Here is a 25,542-nt window from a genome sequence, read left to right as displayed (position 1 = left end):
GATGTTCAAATGATCATGAGGAGTCCCTATCTGAGTATATTAGTTTCCTGTGGCCACTGTAGCAAATGATCACAAACTCGGTGGCTTCAAACAACAAAAGTTTGCTCTCTCACATTTCTGGGTGTCAGAAGTACATCAGTTTCCCTGAACTGAAATCAAGGTGTTGGCCAGGCTGTGCTCCCTCTGCAGGCTCTGGGGAGAATCCATTTCTGGTTTCTTTCAGCTTTAGGTGGTTGCTGGTATTCCTTTGCTGTTACCACATCACTTCAATCTCTGCATCATCCTTACACAACCTTCTCCTTTCCTGTCTTCTCCTCTTTCTGCTGTGTCTCTCTTATAAGGACAGCTGTGATTTCATTGAAAGCTCATTCAGATAATCCAGAATGATCTCCAAATGGTAAGTTTCTTCATTTAATTACATATGAAAAAACCTTCTTTAATTTATCAAATAATGTGTGGATTCCAGGGATTAGAAACCTGGTATCGGTAGATGGCCATCATTCAACTTGCTAGACTAAGCATCACTCAAAGAGCTTTGACTTCATCTGGATGTAACAGCTGAAAAACTTTGGGCTGTTTCCCTTGGGAAGAAAACAATGGATTTTGAAGCATCAAGATGTCGCTCGATGACTAGTGTTTGTCCAATAAAAAGTGGGTGGAAGTGACTGATGTATGTCATTCTGGGCTAAAGGTAATAAGAAGCTACTGTGCCTCCACAACAGTCTCTTTTCCCTTCTGCTGGCTGGATTAAGACTATAAAAAGAAAATTATTGAGACAACCAAAGAAAGAAGTTGAGTCCTTCAGTGATTATATGGAAGAAAGGTATCTGCCAATGTACATAAGAAATATTGAACAAATATAATGATTAATATGTCTACATATAAAACAACTCATCTATATAAGTTATTAATAATAATACATAATTTTAAAAGTTAAAAAATATAGAACTAACTCTTGGGTAGCTAGAGCATGTGAGTTGCAAGGCTGTTGTATTTGAGCAGGCTGCCAATTATTAAATTTGAGTGTACACTGTGAATTTAGATTCTACGTTGGGTTACAGCGAAGACCTGGCTGAAGATATCAAACAGAATAAGCAAAATGTATACATATTTATTGTTATGAAATAATTTATTTCCTTCAGAAAGCTAATTAATCAATCAATTAAGCAAACAAGCCATGAAAGCTGATAGATCAAGAATATTTGCTCAGACATTCTATTGCCTATGGCTGTTGTTTATTCCTTAGCTGATCCTTTGTTTACAAGTATACTCTATTTATGCAGCACGAGATGGTCATAATAACCTCATGTAACCATCTGCAATAAAATCAGTATACTATAGAGAGTGGTAGGAGTCCAGTGTTGTTCTTGTCTGTTTGGTGGCAAGTTAGGCACCTTATGCTACCTAGGGACCTGGAAATATTTGATAAATTTTACTTTCTATCAGTTCAAATTAACATCAAACTTATCTGTGCCTTTAGACTCAGTAAATATATATTGTATCTTTTTTCAATAACCTTACAGTCTACTTGTAAAGGCAGGCACACCAATTAAATTACATTTGGTAAAAGAGTTATGATTCGAGTAAGACCGTGAGTCCCAATTCGTCCAGTTTATGTGCATTATTGTTAATATTGTCTCTTTCACTCTTAATAGTGTTTTTGTTTGAATGATAAATTATACTACTAGGTTTTGTTTATGGGATTCAAGGAAGATTACAATATAGATGAATAAAAGTAACCATTTCAATAATTAAGTTTATGATAGGCTTTGAAATTAGTACTTACACTTTCAAGAAGTCTAATATATACTTCTATTGGAGCCCTGACTGAACTGAAGTCTGTCAGTAAAAATTACTTCCCCTAAGTACTGATCCCTGGTCGATGAGCTTGAGAATTGTGGATTTATGGAGTTATGACTATTCATTTATTTTCTAGGTCCTGACATATTACACAGAAAATCTGTAGGCCTTGCATCTCTAAAGAACCTCCAGGTGAGCAGCTATTTGGACAGGTGTCTGTCAGGCTCTCAGGTTGCAGTAGGTATGAGTCCAATATTTGTATTTGATATTTCCTGCCACACTAGGCTAAATTCCTGATGTAAATTAATTTTAAAGATTTTCCACTTAATTCTATGAGCAAAATATATGTGATTCTTTAAAAAAAAAATCCAGAATGTTTTCTGAAATACTTGTAGTGAGCCTTGTGCTACTTTGATCTATTGAAAAGTTTCAGCTTCATGGATTATGGAAGTTGGACAAGACCCCATATCCCCTATTTATTGACACAAAGCCTGACCACCACAACAAGCAATGTTGATGAACATGGTTTGACTAAGTATCAGCTAATTTTTTTAAACCTCTTTTTATAAAGCATTGTGACCAACCGATCACAAAATGTTACTTCGTCACTTATTCAGAGCTCTAATTGAAGCTCTGATTTAGGTCCCAATAATACACTTGCTTTGAGCTGATGATGGTATTCCAGGGTGAGAAACACTGTGGGAGGTTTTAATTGCATGCTAAGGATACAAGCATCAGCTGACAAATTACATCTGTCTCAGAGTCAGTGCAATACAAGTTTCTACTGATGTTGTAATGTTAGACTTGAAGATTAACTTCATGTTGTTAAGATTATCACATGCCCTGACAGGGTTTCCAAGCTACATTGTTCTGCTACTTATTATTTAATATTAATAGAATTTTTTTTTAATCTTGGCAGTGTGAAGAGGCTGGAAAGAGGAATATGATGGGGTCCAAAGCTCTCTGTTTGGCGCTGTTTTGTGTTCTCTTTGCTTCTCATATTTATAAACCCATACCAGGCAACATTGAAGAACGCTGGAAAGTGATGGCCTTGGATGCAATTTTTAAAACTTGTTCATTTATGGTAAGATGACCATTTTATCTTCTGGATATTGGGGTGCCTTGTTAACTTATGAATTTTTTATTAATTACTGTTTTTAAATAACCATTGCTTGTTCTTTAGAATACATCAACTACATGAAATTAAGTAAGTACAACTTGGTGCATCGGTGCAAAACAGAATGAGATAGAATTCTTGTTTCCAAAGAGTTTATGTCTAAATGTAAACTCTATCTGTTGTGATATGCATAAAATAAATGGTATTTTTTAAAGGAAAACTTGGAAGTTTATTTGATAACTTGACTTATATTTGAGTTTCCAGGGACAGTCTAGTTCCATAGGACAGCTAAGCATTGATGTTTGTACCTGTTTGATGTTAATATAGGAATCTTACTATTTCAATGGCTTCTATTGTCCATCTTCAATTCTACATTGCTGGGTTTCAGATTGTCTGACTTGGAATATGCAGGGTAGATTATGAATTCAAGCACAAATAGCTCCTTGGTAAGGGGAAGACATGGTTATAAACTAACATTTTTTTAGCTTTTATAATGCATAGGCTTTCTATGATATTTACCTCTGCTCATCTCCACTATCCTTCAATTGTTTTTACTGGTCTAAAGAGGAGGAAAAAGAGGTTCAGAAGAGTTCATGCAGCTAGAAATTGACAACTCCAGAATCTGAACTCAGGACTGCCTCGTTTCAAAACTCAAACTCTCTCTGCAAAGCCAGGTGGCTCCCGGAAAGGTTCTCTAAGGAGAGTAACAATATGAGGCTGCAAGGAGAAGACAGCGACAGCAGATGGTTAGAGAAGTGAGCAATCCTTGGTCTAAGAGGGAGAGGCTGTCCCAAGGAGCTTTGTACAGTGATGACAGTTCTCTGAAACCACAGCCATTTCCTGTCTGTGTCTGCTAAGTCCTGATACCTTTCTTTTGAACCACTCCTAGAGGCTCACTTTCACCAGACTGTCTTTTCCTAATGCTCTCACTTCATTTTACACAAAATCAAAGAATACATGGGTTAACAAGCACCAGCTCCATAGAGAAACTGCTGTTATCTTACTTAACTCTTTCATATGTATTTAAAACTCAGAGTGACTGACACTGAGTTACATTACAAAATTACATTAGCAGAACAGCCAACTTTAAAGTTCTACTTTTACTTTCTTAACTACAAATTATTCTTACCTATCTATAGTAAAATAATGCACTTTATGTATTTGATATCATAGATGGGTTGCTCTTTAATAAAAAAATATTGAGAAAAGCACATATGTAATTACTTTAAAGATTATTCTAGTAAAATAAACTGTCTTTAGCTGTTATAGGGAAAACAATTTTATTGTTGTCAGTACTGAATTTTGTAACTCAAAGTTGTGATACCAGTAAGAAAAATTAATTTTTAACATATGAAAAGGAAGTGAAAATTAAAGTTCTTGGCAAAATGGCCTTGAAAAATAAACACAATTACTATGTTATCATATGTTGACAGATATATTTGAGAAGGAAACATGCCCAATCCTGAGAAATTTCCTTAGTTCTACACGCAAGTTTTTTTTTCCTTTAAAAGGGAGATAATAATGATAAATACTTTGCAGCATTGTTCTGAGAAATAGAAATCTTGTATGCTAAGCAAACACAAAATAATCTCTAAAGGGGTAGCTTTTAATATTGTTTCAAAAATACTTAAGTATCTATTCAAAACCAGGAAATATCTAAGAAATGAAAAAAAGGTAATTTGCCAAAAATCCAATTTTTAAAAGCCAATTCCCCAAAGGAAAAATTAAATTAACACAATTTAACCACTTACCAAAAACATGCTTTCAGGAACATTCTATGTGAGTGCATGCAATTAGGATTAAAACACTAAAAAGCTCATGTTAGTGAGGAATGCTTAACTAACAATAAGACAAGATTGTCTGAGTACTTACATGGGCTAGCCACTCTTCTACAATGCATTGAAAGTCCTAACTCATGTAAACCCTACTAAAACTCAGTGAGGAATTCTATATTATTATTAACTAGAGGCCCGGTGCACGAAATTCATGCACAGGGAGGAGGGTGTCCCTTAGCCCAGCCCGCACCCTCTCCAATCCTGGACCCCTTGCGGATGTCCTACTGCCAGCTCCCTGTGGGGGATCGGGCCTAAACTGGCAATCAGACATGCCTCTTACAATCCAGGACTGCTGGCTCCTAACTGCTTGCCTGCCTGCCTGCCTGATCACCCCTAACTGCTCCCCTGCCAGCCTGATTGCCCATAACTACCTCTTCTTTGGCCCCACACCCAGGACCCAGGATTCCCTCCTCTGGCTGGCCACAGGCACCCGGAACCCGAGCCAGCTTCACCGGGGTTAGCCACAGCCGCAGGTGCCTGGGACCACAGGGCGGGTGGTTTTTCTCCCTCTCCTGGTCGCAAGCACTGGCACCCGGGACTGCAGGGCGGGTGGCTTATCCTGGGCCCAGTTTTTTCAGGAAGGACATCCTGATGATCATCTGGAAGACATCTGGTCTAATTAGCATATTATCCTTTTATTAGTATAGATAAGAAAATTGCAGTGCAGTGCGTAATTTGCATAAAGTCAGACAGACAGTATAGGTGGTATAAGAAACTAATCTAGAAAAATGGTTGCAGACTTGGCTTTGAGATTTACTGGCTATAATTTCTAGTTTCTGCATGTTTCCTCAACATTAAAGTGTGGGGATTAGATGTTCTCTAAAAACCTGTAATATCTTAAACTCTTTGGAATAATTATAGTAATAAAGGCGGTTTAATGTACTATTGACCATGTATTTTTTAAGTTTTTCTTTTTAATAAACTATCCAGTGAAATGTCACCAAGGTCCTGAAGAAGCTCTTCAGAAATACTAAGGAGAGATTTTTTTCAATTATATCAAATATGGTATTGGGGGCTTAGTTGCAGGGGGGGAGGGAATGGTGAAAGGACTATGAACAGGAATCTATTTGGAATTAAAAACTAGGACATTTGAGTCATTTAGATGATAGTTAACATTTTGGATTAAATACAGTTAAAAATAACAAAGATGAAAATATGACAGCATGCCAAAAAGAAAGAAAGGAAGGATGTTATAAGACCTAGAGATTTTTCCGGTAATAATTTACAATTAAGCAATAATTACGATTTTTAAAAAACTGTCAGTAAATTGAAGCTTTTGAATGAGATAGTTATTAGCCTAAAAACATAATACTTGAGATTTTTAACAGCAATAAAGTTATGCAATAAGAATTATACAATATTATGCAGAAACAATTTTTATAAACAGTCTATTTCTGTTTATTTATTTTGCTTATGTTTTCTTTACTTTCCCTCTGTATGCATTTGATGTTATTTAAAGATGAAAACATTTACTTTGTTCTGTTCTTACAGGGTATGTGCTTTGAAAATATAGGTATTATGACATATGAAGACTTTATTTCCATGATATTCAGGCTGGATTATACCCAACCACTTTCAGATGAAAATGTCACAGTGACTGATACAGCATTTACTGACATTCCAGTACGTGTGTACTTGCCAAAGAGAAAGTCAGAAACCCCAAGACGAGCTGTAATCTATATTCATGGTGGAGCTTATTGTTTTGGAAGTTTCAGTAAGTTCATCATATAATTAAAGAGTATAACAAGCTATATGTTTTTGATATAAGAACAATTTGATATAAATATACTTGCATATATACATAGATCTACATATGTGTGTGTGTATATATATATATATATATATATTGTGCATAAGTATAGCTATAAATATTAGGTACTTAACAGAAATATACGTAGACATATCTGGCAAAATATATCATGGAGATTGTCATTTCCATTTTTTTTGCTTTGTTTTTTGGTAAGCATTTTCTTCTCAGCTTTTTTCATTGAGTAAGCTTATATCAAATGAATGTAGGACATGAAAGTCAATTAAGTAAACTTTTTGTTTTTTCTCTCTGTGACTATGCTTTCCTAGCATGTTTTTCGGATCTTACTTCTAGAAAACTCCTTCTCATCCTTTTATGTTTAGGCAAAGTATCAGCTGTGTGTGCACATGTGCATGTATGTACACATGCTGGGGAGGGGGTGTGCTCAAGTGTGTACGTGTGAAGGCTTCCCTGGTTCTATAAGATTTTAGCAGCATTCCTGTATGTCCTTTGCAGCTTGTATAAGCTTGGTACCAACAATCCTTGCTTTGTTTCACAATTGTGTTACATGTTTGTTTTAGCATCTCCTTGTATGTGGCATGACCTCCTAGCTAGCATCTAGCAAAGCACTTTCCATACAGTAAATGTTCAACAAATGTCCTTTGGAAAAAATAGTCAAAGGGAATTTTGTTACAGATCTCCAGAGTGATTATCAAAAAAATTTTCCTGGTGCTTTTATGCCTTTTTCATTTTCTTAATGTTTTCAGTAAATTAGATTTCATCTATAATTCAATTTATACTGGGCATTAGAATGATCCGAATACTTAGCTTCCTTTTAAGATAAATTAAAGACTAAGTTAGCTTCATTTGTCTACAAAGACAATAATTAATTCCACTGAAATTTTTATAAGGTCTATGAAATATCCAAGTGTTCCTATTCATATTATTGGGAACTTCATAAGTACAAGAGAAATAGCCACAGATGGGAAGATATCACTTTGAAATTTGAAATTTGAAAATAAGAGGGGGTTAAGTGGAGGTTGAAGAGGGCATAGAGGGGTAAATGGTAATAGAAAAAATTTAATTACAATTTAAAAATAAAGAAAATAACTATTTAAAAATACTTGGAAGTGTTCCTGATTATTAAATTGATTTCTTCTTCATTGTCAAGGGCAATGATTGTGATCAGTAATTTCTAAAAATATGAAATTATTATTCAGGACATTACATTCCAACATTTAGCTCAGCTGAATTCCAGTTGTGCCTTTTTCTTATGTTTTTGTTTTACATGTGCATATTGCATGTTTTTGGATCTCCCAGAACTCATGTAGGTAAACTGTAAATTACTTAGGATACTTTTTATTTGTTGACAAGTCAGGATACATGCAGCAACTATTCCCTGGTATTTGCAAATTTTGATTTCTTTTCTTTTTTTCCCTAGGCTTTCTATTTTTTTCTTGTTAAAAGTTGCCAAAGTTGCTTTAAGAACTAAGACATTTTTTTTAAAAAATCCTCTAGTACAGTGGTAGGCAAACTGCAGCTCGCGAGCCACATGCGGTTCTTTGGCCTCTTGAGTGTGGCTCTTCCACAAAATACCATGTGCGGGCGCGCACATACAGTGTGATTGAAACTTCGTGGCCCATGTGCAGAAGTCGGTATTTTGTGGAAGAGCTGGTATTTTGTGAAGCCACACTCAAGGGGCCAAAGAGCCGCATGTGGCTCATGAGCCACAGTTTGCGACCACTGCTCTAGTAGACTTTTTACATACTTCTGTGTTTATTGCTTTTCAACATTTATCCTAATGCCTTCTTGTTCCTTTCTAAATCCTAAAAGTACTATAAATTCAATAAATGGACATATAAAAAAGAAAAAAATATCAGATTGCAAATATTATGTGCATTGGGACAGTTTTCATTATAGAATAGAAAATAAAAACTTAAATCAACTTTTATTATAAAATTAGAGACCAAGTGCACAGATTTGTTCACCGATGGGGTCCCTCAGCCTGGCCTGGGGGGATCGGGCCAAAACCAGCTCTCCAACATCCCCCAAGGGGTCCTAGATTGCAAGAGGGTGGTTCTCAGGTGATGCACCCGGAATCAGGCTCCTTCCTCTCTGGTTCTGGGTGCGTCACCCGAAAGCTGCAGCTGCCAGGTCATCTCAGCTTGGCAGCTCCTGTGTTGCGCATCTGCCCCCTGGTGGACAATGCACATCATAGCTATCAGTTGGAGTGTCTGCCTCCTGGTGGTCATTGCGTGTCATAGCTACTGGTCAGATGGTCAAATGGTCAGATGGTCGAATGGTCAGACTGTCCCTTAGGCTTTTATGTATATAGATAAGCAAAACAGCCCAGCCAGTGTGGCTCAGTGTTTGAGTGTTGACCTGTGGGGCAGGAGGTTGCAGTTTGATTCCTGGTCAGGGGTACATGCCTGGGTTGCAGGCTTGGTCCCCAGTGTGGGGCATGTAGGAGGCAGCGGATCAATGATTCTCTCTCATCATTGATGTTTTTGTCCCTCTCTCCCTCTTCCTTCCTCTCTGAAATCAAATTTAAAATATAAAAAAAAAGATAAGCAAAAAAAGAATTGGTAGATAACAGTAAAATCATGTTTGAAATACATAATTAAGGGACTTTAAATGTGAGGATCAATGGATTCTTATACATTTTGATCTTCATCTATACATTGCCTTCTCCCACATTATCAATTCCATCTTTAATGAAAACATTATTTTTTCTACATAAAAGCCTAATTGATTTTTTTTTATTTTAAGGTTATTACATACCCAGTATTTAATTTGAATTTTTGCTAATATGCAGCAGACACCTTAGAAAAGCTCAGAATTTGATCACAACTCTAGAATTCTCTGAATTTCTAGAATCTTGTGGTAGATAAAGTAATAATAGGTGTTGCAGATTTGCCAAAGTGCTGTGACCAGGGCACTGAACCAGTAAATTGGATTTGTGGGTACATAGAGATAGATGTGGTGTGTGCGTGCGTGTGTGTGTGTGTGTGTGTGTGTGTGTGTGTATTGGGGGGAGAGCGATGACTTGTATGACAAGCATGCCAAAATGAATATGTACATCTCACCACACACTGACTTGTCAGAGACTCTCTCACAATCTAGCTGCTTTTTTATAGACTTTGTCTTACATGCCAAGGTTATTGGGCCATTTCACAATGTGGTGTAGTGGGAGAATATGAAGGTTTTAAGGAACCATGCTATTGAGTGTTGCAGTTTTAGACAATCAATGCATCTATTGTTTTTTTCATTTCTTAGTTCTAAGCCAATTGAAAGATTATAAACTGATGAACAAAAATAGATACAGAGGCAGAGCAGCATCGAACAGACTGTCAGACTACAGTGGGAAGGCCGGGGAGGGTTGCGGGGCAGGGGAGAGGGGGAGGTAAGAGATCAACCAAAGGACTTGTATGCATGCATATAAGCATAACCAATGGACACAAGACACTGAGGGGTAGGGGATGCTAGGGGAATGTCAAGGGGGGGAAAAAAGGGGACATATGTAATACTCTTTGTAATACTTTAAGCAATAAAACAAAATTTTAAAAAAAAGAAAGATTATACACAAAGGTCAGGTAAATAAAATCAAAACAGAACCATTGTTTCTAGTGAAGCTTGGAGAATGTGTATTCAGGTGTTGTTGAGTCAGACTCATCTGTACTGGCCAGCTGCCTGGAGAAACAGAGCGCAAGACCACAACGGGTTCTTGGAAGTATCATTGTGTGCAGACAACATATGACCAGAGAAAATTAGAATGGGCTGAGTCTAGTTTCAAATCCCCAAAGCACCAATGAGCCACGTAATTTGTTTACCCCTGGGGAGAGCAACTGAAGAAACACTCCTGTAGACTGTGTCATGCTGATTCAGGTCACCCTGCATTAAAAAAGTGGTAAGGAAAATGGTTCCTTGTAATACCCAAATCACATTTCTGTCCAAGTTCATAGCTATGATTTTCTGTTGTTGTTTTTTTATTACGAGGAGAACTTTGACATTTATTTCTTCATTTCAGAGCAGACGGCTTTTGACTTCCTTAACAGATGGACTGCAAACAAACTTGATGCTGTTGTTGTAGGAGTGGAGTAAGAGAATAATTTTCTTTGGCTACTATGATTTTTGCTTTCACAGAATAGAGGTTTGATTTCCTAATCAAGTCAGCTATGCCTCAAAGATAATATTTAAGAATTTACATATTTTATTTGTCACCATTACAACATAGAGCAGTCTTCAAATATGCCTAGTACCTCATTATTCTGTGATATGGGAATTTCTGTATATTTTTTAAAACATTATTGCTCTAGATTCTTAAACCCAGATAGTATAAGGCCCTACGGATGTCCCAAGAAACATGGCTAGAAAGAAAAAATAAACAATTACACATTGGGGATGTTAGGTTGTATCTGAGTTGATATGTTTCACTTCAGAACAAGTCTTTGAAGTATTATAGAAAGTAAAGGTTGAGATCAGCTGATAATTTTAAACCACTCTCCAGAAAAGTGATCTCTATAGTTCTTTTAGGATATTGTAACATAGTTTTTTTTTATTTGTTTGCTTGCTTGAAGCTAAGGAAATTTAGAGGAAAAACGAAAGTAAAATTTCCTCAACTAAAGTATGATTGCCATTGTTATTGTTATGGTTACTTACAGTATCTAGAATAACTTCCTGTCATCAGAATATTTATAATATGATATTCTCCTTCTTACCTCCATAACTTTCAATGCAATCTAAATCTTATCATTTCAAATATGTTTTACTATAATGATATGTTTCTGGTTGGCATATCTATTCTATCAAATTCTTATGATATGTGTTGTACTTTGCCCTATAAAGTCTCAATCTACTGCACTTAAAGTAGTAGGTACCAACATCTTTTGGGTACATACTTATGTTTAATTACACTTTACTTAGGATTTTCTAAATACAGTTTATAATAAATATTTAAGGATCATCTCAACAACATTTAATATTAAGTGCAAATATTTATAAGTTTTAACATTCTAAAAAAAAGTAAAAGTTAGTTCTGAGAACAGGCTAATAAAGGTGTTCTCCTGTTTTTACTGGTACACATATATGGGGGGAAAATCTATATCTATTCAAAGAATTGTGTGATAGTGTGAATTTACCAGAAACTAGCAAGATTTCTAGCATATTTAAATGTTATATATATTTCAAAATTTTTATCTAGAATCAACTCCTAGGCATTATCCATAATGAGGTATGTGCATTACCAGTGTGTAGAATTTTTATCTAAATGACCTTAAAAAAATAGGACATTTGCCTAGTATATGCTCTCAGATCTTCTGCCTTTAAACATCAATGGTACTTTTTCAATCATTTTTAAAAATGTTTTTGATCACCAGTTACACTGAGAATATATGTAAGCTATATAGCATCTTCAATCCAACATGTACTTGGACTAAAAGTTATGATCATAGTATCAGGGAGTTCATAACAATCCCCTTACTTCTCACATGCAATGCCATCCATGGACCTTAGATATGATGTGAAAAGCTTTATATCTATTTTTATTTTTCACATCATAATGAGTTAGCAGAAAACTCAGGTTTTATTTTTGGAAGATAAAACAATAAAACCTGTTTCATTACATCTATTTGATACTTGGAAGCTACATAGACAGATACAACCATAATGGTACTTATTAAAACTGTTTAAATACATTTTTCTTTTTCAAAGCTATAGACTAGCTCCCCAACACCGCTTTCCTGCTCAGTTTGAAGACGGCATCGCTGCAGTCAAGTTTTTTCTTCAGGATAAAATTCTTACGAAATATGGAGTGGATCCCACCCGAATCTGTATTTCAGGAGACAGTTCTGGAGGCCGGTTAGCAGCAGCAGTGACTCAAAAGGTACATTATATTAGTCTTTATGCTGGGAAATAGAGGTCAAAGGTTATTTCCCCCCTCGTACAGATCGCTAGTTCTTCCAGAACCATTTCTTGAAAAGAGCATCCTTTCCCATTGGATTACAGTGATGCTTGCATTTAAAATCAATTGACCATAATAATATGACAATCTATTTCTGAATTCTCTCTTCTGTTCCACTGATTATATGTTTATCCTTATGCCAATACTATGTTGACTTCAGCTTTGTGTTTTGTTTTTTTCTAAATTGTTTCTAATACTCCATGTCTTTTCCCTCAAAATACTAGGATATCTTGTCAATTTCTAAAAAAAAAAAAAAGACTAATTGAATTTTGATTGGTACTACATTGAATCTATAGATTTGGAGAGGATTGACATCTTAATAATGATACTTCCAATTAATGCACATGGTATATCTCATATTTTATTTAGGTTCTTTTCAATTTCTTCAGCAATATAAAATATGAGATATACCATGTGCATTAATTGCAAATATTTTCCCATAGTTATTCCTGAGTTATTTTGGAAAGTTTCATTTAAAATAATATTTTCCAAATGTTTATTGATTGTACATAAAAATATGTTTGATTTTTAAAGTAACCTTACAATTATATTCTTGAAAATTTTACTTATAAATTCTAGTAGTTATTTTTTTTACATCTCCTATGATTTTTTTTAAACAATCATATCTTCTGCAACTAGAGAGAGTTTTAATCCTTCCTTTCCAATTTTATGCTTTTGTTTTATTTTCTTAATCAGGGCATTCGCTGGGACTTCCAGTACAATATTAATTTCCTACCTCTGAAATTTAGGAGGAAATCATGTAATTTTCACCAATAAATATGATTTTAACTGAAGGTTTTCCATACTTGGTTTTTGTCAGATTGAGGAATCCCTTCTATTCCTTTTTACTGATATTTTTGCATAAAGGGATAGGGGATTTGCTGACTGCTTTTAATGCATCTATTTCAGATGACCATGTGACCCCTCACCTTTAATTTTTTTTAGTGTGGTAAGTTATGTCAATTGACTTTCAGACATTACATTATGCTTGCATTCAGGCATGTGCCTCATTTGGTCACGATGAATAAAAATTTTATATATAGCTAGTTTCCATTTGCTTAAATTAAAGATGTAGTGCTTTGGGAGGGATTGCTTTCTATTTTAAAAAATGTCTTTGTCAGATATTGACTTAAGGTTTATACTGGCCTCATTAAATCATTTGGGAAGCATTCTGATACCTTTTCCTTAATTTCTTTTCTCTTAAATATTAAAATAAATGACTCATGCTTGGAGCACTTAGAAGAAGATTGCACATACAAACAGAGAGATATACACATTTATATTTTTATATATATACCATACACATGTGAATATATATACACACATATGCATATATACTTATGCCTATACGTATGTACTGATCTGTAACACCATGTACCCATATAAAACCCTGTTGTGGAGCCGTTACATCAGTGGTAGCAAAATTTCACTTTTGGTTCTGCACCCTGGGCCTCCCTTTAACCCAAGATGCTCCACTTCAATGCCCATGGTGGTTAGAGTACTATATACATTTTCTTAGGGGGAAAAAAGGAAGTTTGAAAACCATTAAACATGTTGATTCCTGAAGTCTCTTCCACCTGAAATAACCTCATGTGCATTTGAAATAACAAGTCACTTATTTGAAGGATCTTGCTGGCCTGCAGTGGGAAGTTACTTGGGGAAAGAAACTTGGAAACTGTGCTCACTTTCAGATTATTATACGAGCTGCCATGCCAAGTCATATAGCAATCTGATTTTGATTCTTATCTAAAACTGGTTTTGTGGATGTAGAAATTCTGAAAACTGTCCAACAGTTACCCAACAATGATTGATCAAGCAACATCTTGCCACACCTATAATTTATCCATATATAATGTAATGTTTGCTTGACTTTGGAAGTAAGAAAGCTTTTGAAATGATGAGTAGATGTAGCCATAGAGATTTATGAAGAAATGAAGACCCACCGGGCAATCTTCAATATTAATATAGCCACCAAAAAAAAATGCAATTCACAATAACATTTGTAGGGCAGTACAAATTGTTTTCTTGAAGTAAAATAAAATTTGATATTATTCTATTCTTTGAATTATACAAAAAAAGAGAGTGTATATTTAAATTTTCTGTTTTAAGAGATTGTTACAACTGAGAATGCTGCATTAAAAACTCAGTGTATTTTAAGAACATAAAAAAGTAATTTCCTTTACCCTTTCTGATATATTTTTATAATCATATTTGAAGTTACTTGTCTTCATGGTCAGGTAAACTTTCTATATTTTATATATTTTTTAAATATATTTTTATTGATTTCAGAGAGGAAGGGGGGGTAGAGAGAGATAGAAACATCAATGATGAGAGAGAATCATTGATTGGCTGCCTCCTGCATGCCCCCTACTGGGGATCAAGCCTGCAACCCAAGCATGTGCCCTTGACTGGAATCAAACCCGGGACCCTTCAGTCCACAGGCTGACGCTCTATCCACTGAGCCAAACCAGCTAGGGCATCTATAGTTTATATTTTCATAAAAGTTTTATTTTCTGCACTAAGCTTATTCTTTTTTTTTTTTTTTTTAAATCCTCACATGAGGATATATTTCCATTGATTTTTAGAGAGAGTGGAAGGGAGAGGGAAAGACAGACAGAAACATCAATGTGAAAGAAACACCTAGATTGGTTGCCTCCTGCACATGCCCTGACAAGCACCAAGGCCAGGGAAGAGCTTGCAATTGAGGTACGTGCCCTTGACCAGAATTAAACCCGAGACCCTTAGGTCCCCGACGCTCTATTCACTGACCAAAACTGGCTGGAGCTGCACTAGGTTTATTCTTGATCTGGGTCATCAAAGTCAACTTTTGCTTTGTAATGATTAGAACTTTTTTCCAAAGTCCCATGACCCTGTGACTAATAGTATGTTATAGAATTACTAGAGGCCTGTTGCATGAGGAGATTCATGCAATGGGCCTTCCCTTCAGTTGGCTGCTGGAACCGGTTTGCCTCTGGCACCTGGGATCCAGGCCTTCGCTCTGGCCGGGATCCGGCTGGAGCTGGCCCCAGAGCCATCAGACTTAGCTGCTCCTGCCCTGGGGCCATCAGGCTTTGCTGCTCCAGCTCTGGGGCCATCAGGCTCCGCTGCTCCTGCCATGGGGCTGTCAGGCTTTGCTCCACCACTTGGAGCCTATGTATGCAAATTAACCGCCATCTTTGTTGGGTTAAATTGCATACTCTCCTGTTGGCTGGTTAGCGTAGCGAAGGTACGGTCAATTTACATGTTTGTCTATTATTAGGTAAGATGGATTGAAAAACTCAGTTTCAATAAGAATGCAACTCAGAGAAATCAATATTGTTGTACACTCTGAGAAGACTACAAGAAAATATATTAGATTGATTTTTCCTATATGTTTACAAAAAATGACCCAACGTTTCATACAGAATTCACAATATAAAAAAAATGTTCTTATAGATTAGAAGTACAAATAGATTCTTCTGTAGTTTTCTTTTGTGGATTTTGTTCATTTTTTAAATTAAATTACCATTATTGAAAGGAACCTTTTAGCTATAATTTTCTGATAATATCACATTCTGTACCCTAAATCATTCTAAATCATTAAGGTTACTTGCCAATCACAATGACCTGGATGGTCACTATAGTTAAGGAAACTTTTCTGGACATGGTTTCTCTTTCTGAGAGTTCATTACTACTATACTAGAGGCCCAATACACGAAATTCGTGCCCAATGCCTTTGCAGCCCCAGCTGTCTTGGCCCTCACAGCCCTGGCTTCATCTGGAAAATCATCCAGAAGAATGTCTGGATAGTCATTCTGCTGTTTGGCCATTTGGTTGATTTGCATATTATGCTTTTATTATTATAGATTAAAATGTCATTGATTTTTCACATTGTTGTTTCTCCTTTTCCCTTCCTCTCGCTCTGAAATCAACAAATACATATTTAAAAGAAAAGTAGAAAAATAAAAGGTTAGTAAGCCCCATTGTTTATTAAATATATTTTATTGATTTTTTACAGAGAGGAAGGGAGAGGGATAGAGAGTCAGAAACATCGATGAGAGAGAACCATCAATCAGCTTCCTCCTGCACACCCCCCACTGGGGATGTGCCTGAAACTAAGGTACATGCCCTTGACTGGAATCGAACCTGGGACCCGTCAGTCCCCAGGCCGACACTCTATCCAGTGAGCCAAACCGGTCAGGGCAGTAAGCCTCATTTTTAACCCTTCCAATCTCTGTCATATCATGTCTTTTCTGTACCCAGCTTCAAAAAAAAAAAAAATTTACTTTCTTTTTCTACATAATTAGAATGTACACTCCTCAGTTCATCACCTTGTGTTCTGCACCAGCCATTTATTTTAACTTTCTGTGGGTTTTTCAATCATCCTTTATTTTTTCTAAATCTATACACATTTTTGTTGTTCTTTTTTTTCTTTATTTATTGATTAAGGTATTACATACGTGTCCTTATCCCCCTATTGTCCCCAAACCCCGCACCCTGTTTAGGCCCTCACCCCCACTGGTGTCTGTATCCATTGGTTAGGCTTATATGCATGCATATAAGTCCTTTGGTTGATCTCTCCCCCTTACTCCCATCCTCCACTACATTCCCTCTGAGGTTTGAGCATCTGATTGATGCTTCTCTGTCTCTGGATCTGTTTTATTCATCAGTTTATGTTGTTCATTTTATTCCATAAATGAGTGATATCATGTAATATTTGTCTTTCTCTGATTGGCTTATTTTGCTTAGCATAATGCTCTCCAGAACCATCCATGCTGTTGCAAATGGTAGGAGTTCTTTTCTTTTTACAGCAGCATAATATTCCATCCTGTTGATATACCACAGCATTTTAATCCACTCATTGGCTGATGGGCACTTTGACTGTTTCCAAATCTTAGCTAATGAAAATTGCGCTGCTATGAACATAGAGATGCATATATCTTTTCTGATTGGTGTTTCTAATTTCTTGGGATATATTCCTAGAAGTGGGATCACTGGGTCAAATGGGAGTTCTATTTTTAGTTTTTTGAGGAAACTCCATACTGTTTTCCACAGTTGTTGCTCCTTTCTGCATTCCCACCAGCAGTGCACGAGGGTTCCTTTTTCTCCGCATCCTCGCCAGCACTTGTCATTTGTTGATTTGTTGATGATAGCCATTCTGACAGGTGTGAGATGGTACCTCATTGTCGTTTTGATTTGCATCTCTCAGATGATTAGTGACTTTGAGCATGTTTTCATATGTCTCTTGGCCTTTATGTCCTCTTTCAAAAAGTATCTAAAAATAGTCCATTGCCCATTTTTTGATTGGGTTGTTTATCTTCCTTTTATTCTTTTTATATAACTTATTTTTATTATTTAAAACTCTTGCCAACTTTTGCCTTAGAAAACTTTTCCTTTCCATGATATCGATAATGGCACTCTTTGTTCTTTTCTAAGTTCTCTTCCATTCAGTTTTTTTAAAAAATAATTTATTGATTTTAGAATGAGAGAAAGGAAGAAGAGAGAAACATCTGTGTGAGAGCATAACATTGATTGGCTGCCTCCTGCATGCTCCCCACCAGAAATTAAGCCCACAACCCAGGCATGTTCCTTGACCAGGAATCAAAACAGCACCCCTTCAATGCATGGGACGATGTACAACCAACTGAGCCACACTGGCCAGGGCCCTTCCATTTAGTTTTATATGAGACAAAACTTCCTTTTACACTCCCTGGTATTTCCCAGGGCTCAACTCTTTGGTCATTCTGTCTCTTCTCCCACTCTCTCCATGCTCTCATGGCTCAGCTCTGATTTATCTGCTGAAGGCTCTCTAATCCACATCTTCCACTGTTACTACTGTCCTGAGCTCAAAACCCATTTACCTGAGTAGATGTTTGCACCTGGTTATTTCATAAGCTCCAGAGACTCCTCCAGGCAAAGCTCTTCTATGTAACCTCTATAGTACTTGTAGCAGTTTATACACAGAATATAGTACTTATCCTTTTATTTGTTGCATGTGAAATTCTCCAACTAGAGTCTTAAGTGTTTGGAAATCTAGGAGATTATATATATATGTATATATGTATATACATATACCTTTCTATTTCCAAACCCTGACATCATATCTGTATACCTCCTATCTGTTTTCTCCACCTCTCAGGATGGCTGGGGTTTGATTTCCACCTCCCTTCAACTTGTTTTACCTGATTAGCTATTTTCTTTAACCTGCCCCATTTCCAACATAGCATGATTTCACAACTTACCTTCAATGTATTTTTTTGGGGGAAAAAAGATGTACACCATTGGAATGAGCAACTGATTGCTCATCTTTGGAATTAGGTTGGTTTGGCTATTTGCCTGAGAAGAGTGTGGGTGGATTCATTTTGTCCCCTCTCTGTGTATGAAGTCACTGTTTCTTTCTTTGGTTCTTGGTGGGGAAAACAAAGAAGTCCATAATTGTTGCATCAGAGTAAAGTATAGTAAATGATGAATTTAGAGAATTTATCAAGGTCAGATCATTAAAGGGCTTTGTGATTTATTATTATTATTTTTAATTTTTTTACTTAACTCATACCATTGTGATTGAAGAAGATGTGTGATATGATTTTAGTCTTCTTAAATTTATTGAGACTTATCATGTGGCTTGACATATGCCCTATCCTGGAAAACATTCCATATACACTTGAAAAGCATGTGTATTCTTCTGCTTTGAGGTAAAACGTTCTAAAAATATGTATTAAGTTCATCTGCTCTAATATGTTGTTTAAGGACATGGTTTGCTTGTTGATTTTGTGTCTAAATTATCTATTCATTGATCTCAATGAGGTATTTAAGGCCCTATTATTACTATGTTACTCTGTATCTCTTGCTTTGTGTCCATCTATATTTGCTTTGTATATTTAATTTTTATACTAGCTTTATAATTTGTTGATTCACTGTTTTTGCAAAGTGCCTTTGCCAGTCTGATTTTTTTCTTTTCTATATTTTTGTATTTATATCTTTGATCTTTTCTTTTCCACTTAAAGAAGTTCCTTTATCATTTCTTATAATTCCTTTGTCTGGAAAACTCCTTCTCTCTCCTTCTGTTCTAAATGATAGCCTTGCTGGGAAGACTAATCTTGATTGTAAGTCTTTGCTCTTCCAATTTTTAGCATATGTGCTGCGAAAGTGAACACTATGTCTTTGCTTTTCATCACTTTCAATATTTCATGCTAATCCTTTCTGTTCTACCACGTTTCTGTGGAGAAATCAGCTGACAGCCTGTGGGAACTCCACCTTACATAACCAATTTACTCTTGCTGCATTTAAAATTCTCTTTTATATTTAACCTTTGATATTTTAATTATAATATGTCTTGCTGTGGACTTCTTTGTGTTCATCTTGTCTGGGAATCTCTGCACTTCTTGGACTTGTATGACTATTTCCTTTGCCAGGTTAGGGAAGTTTTTAGTCATTATTTCTTCAAGTAGTTGTGTTTTTTTTTATCCCTTGTTCTCTCTCTTCTCCTCCTGGGACCTTTTTGATGCAATTATTGGTATACTTGATATTGTCCCAGTGGTCCCTTAAACTATCCTCCTTTTTTATTCTTTGGTGTTGTTCCATTGGGAGTTTTTCACTGCCTGTCTCCTAGATTACTGATTCAATTTTCCATTTCATCTAATTGCTGTTGATTCCCTCTGATGTTTTATTGATTTCTGTTATTTTATAATTCAGCTCTGAATGGTTGTTTTTGTTGTCTATTTGTGTGTGTGTGTGTGTGTGTGTGTGAGTGTGTGGGTTTTCACTTTGTGGAAGCTCTCACTGAGTTCATGCATTCTTTTCCCAATTTCATTGAACATCCTTGTGTTTTAAACTCTGTATCTAATAGATTGCTTGCATTTTGTTTAGTTCTTTTTCTGAAGTTTTGTCCTATTCTTTCATTTAGGGCCTGTTTCTTTGTCTCCTCATTTTGGTTGACTCCCTGTCTTTATTTCTATGTATTAGGTGGATCTATTACATGTTCCAGTATTGGCAGAGTGTTCTTTTTTTAAAAAAAATATATTTTATTGATTTTTTACAGAGAGGAAGGGAGAGAGATAGAGAGTTAGAAACATCGATGAGAGAGAAACATCAATCAGCTGCTTCCTGCACATCTCCTACTGGGGATGTGCCCGCAACCCAGGTACATGCCCTTGACCAGAATCGAACCTGGGACCTTTCAGTCCGCAGGCCGACGCTCTATCCACTGAGCCAAACCGGTTTCAGCAGCAGAGTGTTCTTATGTAAAAGGTGTCCTATGGAGTGCAGTGGCACATCTCCCTGGTCACCTGAGCTAGGTTCCAGAGGCATCACCTGTGTGAATTGTGTGGGCCCTCCTATTGTACTTGGACCTCCATTGCTGTTGGCACATCAGTGGACTGACTGGGTGAGAGGACTGGCCATAACGACAATAGATGAGTTGTTCTGCAGGGGCTGACCCCAGGGAGTGAGAATCACTTTAGCAGAGGCTCTGGGGCCAGTTGGATCTGCCCTTTTCTTGTGTCAATTGTGAAGTTCATTGGGTGAAACCCCAGTGCAGCCTGAAGCCTGCCCCTGGGTTTGTTAGGTCTGGAACCTCTTGGAAGGAGCTCTGGTGTAGGCCAAGGCCAGCCACTGCTTGTTCAGGGTTTGGGGCTGCTTGGTAGGAGCCACATAGTGATTGGTTAGTTGCCACTTGTGCTGGACTTGGATGTGCTTGGGAGAGGCTATGCTGCAAACTGAGACCAGCTGCCACTTGTTCTGGCTTTGAGACCCTTTGATGGGTGCAATGATGCAAACTGAGGGTAGTCATCATTTGTGCTGGGTCTGTGGCTGCTTAGTTGGAACTATGCTGAAGGCTAAGACTGGCTTCCCCTTATGTCCAGTTTGGGGCCACCTGATGGCAGCGACAGTGCAAATTGAGACTGGTTATCACGTATGTTCACGTTGTGGCCACTTGGCAGGAGCTACAATTTAAGCCAAGGCCTGTTGCTGCTTGTGTGGGGGTTTTCGCCCTTTGAGAGAGTCTGTATCACGAGCCAAGAGCAACCACTTGCATGGAATTTGTGGCCTTTTGAAAAAGTCTGCAGCATAAGCCTAGGGGTTCTATGACTCATGTGGTGTTTGCCGTCCTTTGAGTGTGTCTGCAGCATGAGCCAAGGCAGGCCACTCCTATGGAGGAACTTCTGGAAGAGGCTCAGACCAGGCAAGGGAATTGAGTTGGTGGGGTCTTAGGGAGTCACCAGGGTGGGGTGAACTATGTTTCCCAAGTTAATGGAGAGCATGAGTTTGGCACCTTCCTGCCCTGGGCCAGCTTCTGGGAGGAGAGCTCAGCAAAGGAACAATGGTCCAGCCAGTGATTCTGTCCCTGGAGAGAATGCCAGCCCTCATCCAGAAGTTAGTCAACTTAGTTATTCCCCAGATGTTCCTGTCACTTTTTGAGCTGCAGCCTCTGTGCTGGAGTTTAGATCGAATGAGGTTTTGTACTGCCCCTTTAAGAGCAGCATGTCCTGGTCTCCCACAGACATTTATTTGTCTGTCTGGGATGCAATCGCCACTGGTTTTCACAGACAGATGTCATGGGGACTCCTCTTCCCAGCACTGAACTTAGGAGCCCAGAGTGGGGTTGGGCCTGATATATCCCTCCTGTTTCTTACTCATTATACTCAGGTATGGAACCTGCCCTGTCTGCATCTCCACCCCGCCTACCTGTCTCAGTTATGACTTTTTCTTCTGTATCATTAGTTATAGGAATCCTGTTCAGCTAGTCTTCAGGTGGTTCTCAGTGATGGTTGTTCCATAGTGTAGCTGTAATCTTGATGTGAACTTGGGAGGAGGCAATCTCAGAGCTTACCTACTCTGTCATCTTGAATGAAGTGTTTTGGTTTTTTTTTTTTTTAGTCAATAATTTTTACAAAGCTATATATGCCCTCATTTTCCTCAGGAATATAGTATTTAGTTTTTTCCCATTGGTGGGTTTTGACAAAAACATTCTCTCTCTCTCTCTCTTCTCTTTCCCCCATTGCCTACTGTATAGAACTCATTTTGTGCAGTAACTCAATTGATGATAAGGCACCCAATTTGCTAGAGCAAATATAGCTCTAGATTGTGCTATTATTATGGTCATGAAACCAGGTTGCTGCTATTTCTGTCATTACCTCAGATTGAGGAGGTCACTGTGGTTGCTGCTCTCAGTCTTTCAAATTACTCTTTGATATAGCTCATTTGGGCCAAAATTTTGCTAAATTTCATACTTTTTTTTTTAATTGAGGCATAATGGACATATAACATAATATAATGTTTCAGGTATAAAACATAATGATTCCATGTATGTATATATTGTAGAATGATTGCCATAATAAGTCTATCACCTCATGTAGTTACATAATTTTTCATGTGATGAGAACTTCTAAGGTCTACTATCTTAGCAACTTCAAATATACAATATAGCATTATTAACTACTAGAGGCCTGATGCATGAAATTCCTGCAAGAGTAGGCCTCCCTTCCCTGCCAGCACCGGCTTCCCTCTGGCACCCGAGACCCGGGTTTCCCTCCAGCCACCAGCAGGCACCCGGGACCTGGGCTTCCCTCGCAGCCCCAGCTTGGTCCAGAAGGTTGTCCAGAAGGATGTCCAGTCTAATTAGCTATTATGCTTTTATTATTATAGATAGTCCCCATATTGTATATTATATCCCTAGAACTTACGTAATTTATAACTGGTAGTTTGTATCTCCCTCTTTTTCTCACACACACAAAAAAACAAAGTGTTAAAAACTTTACTGTTAAAATGAGCTTGACATTTTTTCATGTCACTGACATTATAAATATTGTGAAAATAATTATAACATCACATCAATTTATGTAGATTTGTTTATAGCTCAAGATTGCTTAAACCAATAACATTAAATTTCCTCTTCCTGGTGTTTTGGAAGTCTTTGCCTTACAAGGTATTATCATATTTTTTTCAGGTGCAGAATGATCTTGAAATAAAACATAAAATCAAGGCACAAGCTTTATTTTACCCTCACTTACAGGTAATTGATTCGTATTTGCCATCTCACAGAGAAAATGAGAATGGTGTGGTTCTGACCAGGGACATAGCCATAAAACTTGTGAGCTTATATATCACCGAGGATAAAACATTTCCCCAGGCACTGAAAAGAAACCAACATATGCCGCTGGAATCAAGACCTTTGTTCAAGTTTGTTAACTGGAGTACTCTCTTACCCGAGAAGTATAGAAAGGACTATGTTTATACTGAACCAATTCTTGGAAGAACTAGTTATTCATTGCCAGCTCTTATGGACATCAGAATGTCACCCTTGGTGGCCAATGATTCCCAGTTACAGAATTTGCCATCAACCTTTATTCTTACCTGTCAACATGATATCCTGAGAGATGATGGACTTATGTATGTTTCAAGACTTCAAAATGCTGGAGTTCAAGTTACTCATGAACATATTGAGGATGGATTCCATGGAGCTCTATCATTTATGGCACCACCCCTGCACTTACATCTAGGTCTCAGAATAAGAGACATGTATATTAGTTGGCTGGATAAGAATTTATAAATCCATCACTTACTTGATTGTATTTTGTGATATTTTGTAGTTGTAGTACAAAGAACAATGCCATTTGTATTGTCTAAATCTAGGCTTGAATCAGTTATAATGACTACTGCATATCCTCGAACTAGTAATATTTTTGACTCACAAAACCTGCATGTGATCCTTTTTTCTCATTACTTATGGTTATTAGAATTATGTTGGTCCTGATAGAGACCCATGCTTATTAAAGTTTAGAAATAAGAATAATACTGGCAAGTAAGAGAAGACAACATTCAGACAGGTACAAAAACTGTATAATAAGTGGGAAGAGAAAAAACATACAGAAAACATCATAAGGAAATTGTATTCATTTCATGTGGCTGTTATAACAAATTACTACAAATTGTGTGGCTTAAAACAACAGAAATTTATTCTCTAGAGTTCCTGGGCCTGAAGTCCAATATTAGTATCACTGGGCCAAAATTAAGGTACTGGTGAGAGAGCTGCTTACTCTGGAGGTCCCAGATGGCTGAACCCCTGCCTCTTTCACCGGGTGGCTAACAGTACTCCTTGCTCTAGCCAGGTCACCTTAATCTCAAAGGCTGGATTCTGCAAATCTCGCTGCTGCATCTTCACATGGCCTTCTCCTACGCCTCCTCCTAGAAGGATACATGTGTTTGCATTCAGGTTCTATCCAAATAATCCAGAACAATCTTCCCATTTTGAGATTCTTTTTTTAAAATTTATCTTTATTGTTTAAAATATTACAGATGTCCCCTTGTTTATTTTTTCCCATTGACCCCCTCCACCCTGCACCCGCTCCTCCCAGACCTTCACTACACTATTGTCTGTGTCCATGAGCTATAAATATATGCATTTAAATTCCCGGTTAATCTCTTCCCATATCTAGCCCCACTCCTGCTTCCCTCTGAAATCTGTCTGTCTGTTCCATCTGTCTATGTCTCTGGGTCTATTTTGTTCCTCAGTTTATTTTGTTCATTAGATTCCACATCTGAGTGAGATCATGTGATACTTATATTTCTCTGACTGGTTTATTTCACTTGCATAACACTCTCCAGGTCCTTCCAAGCTGCTGAAAATAGTAAGAGTTTCTTTTTTATTTTCTTTCTTACAGTCGTGTAGTATTCCATTGTGAAAATGTACCACAGCTCTTTTTATCCATTCATCTGCTGATGGACACTTGGGCTGTTTCCAATTTACATTTGCAGATACTACCTTTCTATCCCTATATATTAGGTAACATTCACAGGGATTAGGATTTAGATATTTTGGAAAGGCCTTTTTTTATTTTCAGTTTTGTTTTGTTTTTTAAAAAAGCAGCAGATCAGCATTATAATTCAATCAAATCTAAATATGCATTCGACAATGTATTTCATCTGAGTATGTAGTGAAAAACTTTTCTACAAACACCCTAAATATATTATCTAGAAATACATTTACTAATAAGTAAATCACTTCTGCAAGCCTTTTGTTGAGCAGAATCATATGTTAAAACTGAAGACTTATTGCTGTGAAAAAAAAATGTGTAGTACAGTAGTATGAATCTTAGGTATTAAGCAT

General features: G+C 37.0%; 1 protein-coding gene across 1 annotated transcript; it reads left to right on the top strand.

The window, feature by feature from the left end:
- The first annotated feature begins 311 nt into the window (after nucleotides 1–311).
- Nucleotides 312–25,542, top strand: AADACL2 (arylacetamide deacetylase like 2). The gene is made up of 7 exons (XM_070403659.1): nucleotides 312–397; nucleotides 1,937–1,992; nucleotides 2,720–2,884; nucleotides 6,244–6,466; nucleotides 10,527–10,596; nucleotides 12,209–12,380; nucleotides 23,383–25,542. Exons 3-7 carry the CDS (start codon nucleotides 2,744–2,746, stop codon nucleotides 23,983–23,985), a joined length of 1,209 nt encoding a protein of 402 aa, XP_070259760.1. The 5' UTR covers nucleotides 312–397; nucleotides 1,937–1,992; nucleotides 2,720–2,743; the 3' UTR covers nucleotides 23,986–25,542.

This window comes from Myotis yumanensis, unplaced genomic scaffold, assembly GCF_028538775.1.
Source record: "Myotis yumanensis isolate MYYU_CA2020_CCGP unplaced genomic scaffold, mMyoYum1.0.hap1 SCAF_2, whole genome shotgun sequence".
Lineage (NCBI taxonomy): Eukaryota > Metazoa > Chordata > Mammalia > Chiroptera > Vespertilionidae > Myotis > Myotis yumanensis.
The sequence above is the reverse complement of the archived record's forward strand: the minus strand, read 5'-3'. Positions and strand labels throughout refer to the sequence as shown.

Bases quoted from the DNA above. Each gene is read 5' to 3' on its own strand.
- AADACL2 (XM_070403659.1), top strand. From the start codon at position 2,744: ATGATGGGGTCCAAAGCTCTCTGTTTGGCGCTGTTTTGTGTTCTCTTT. The intron at 6,467-10,526 runs GTAAGTTCATCA...TCTTCATTTCAG, and splicing joins TTATTGTTTTGGAAGTTTCA to AGCAGACGGCTTTTGACTTC. The intron at 10,597-12,208 runs GTAAGAGAATAA...TCTTTTTCAAAG, and splicing joins GCTGTTGTTGTAGGAGTGGA to CTATAGACTAGCTCCCCAAC.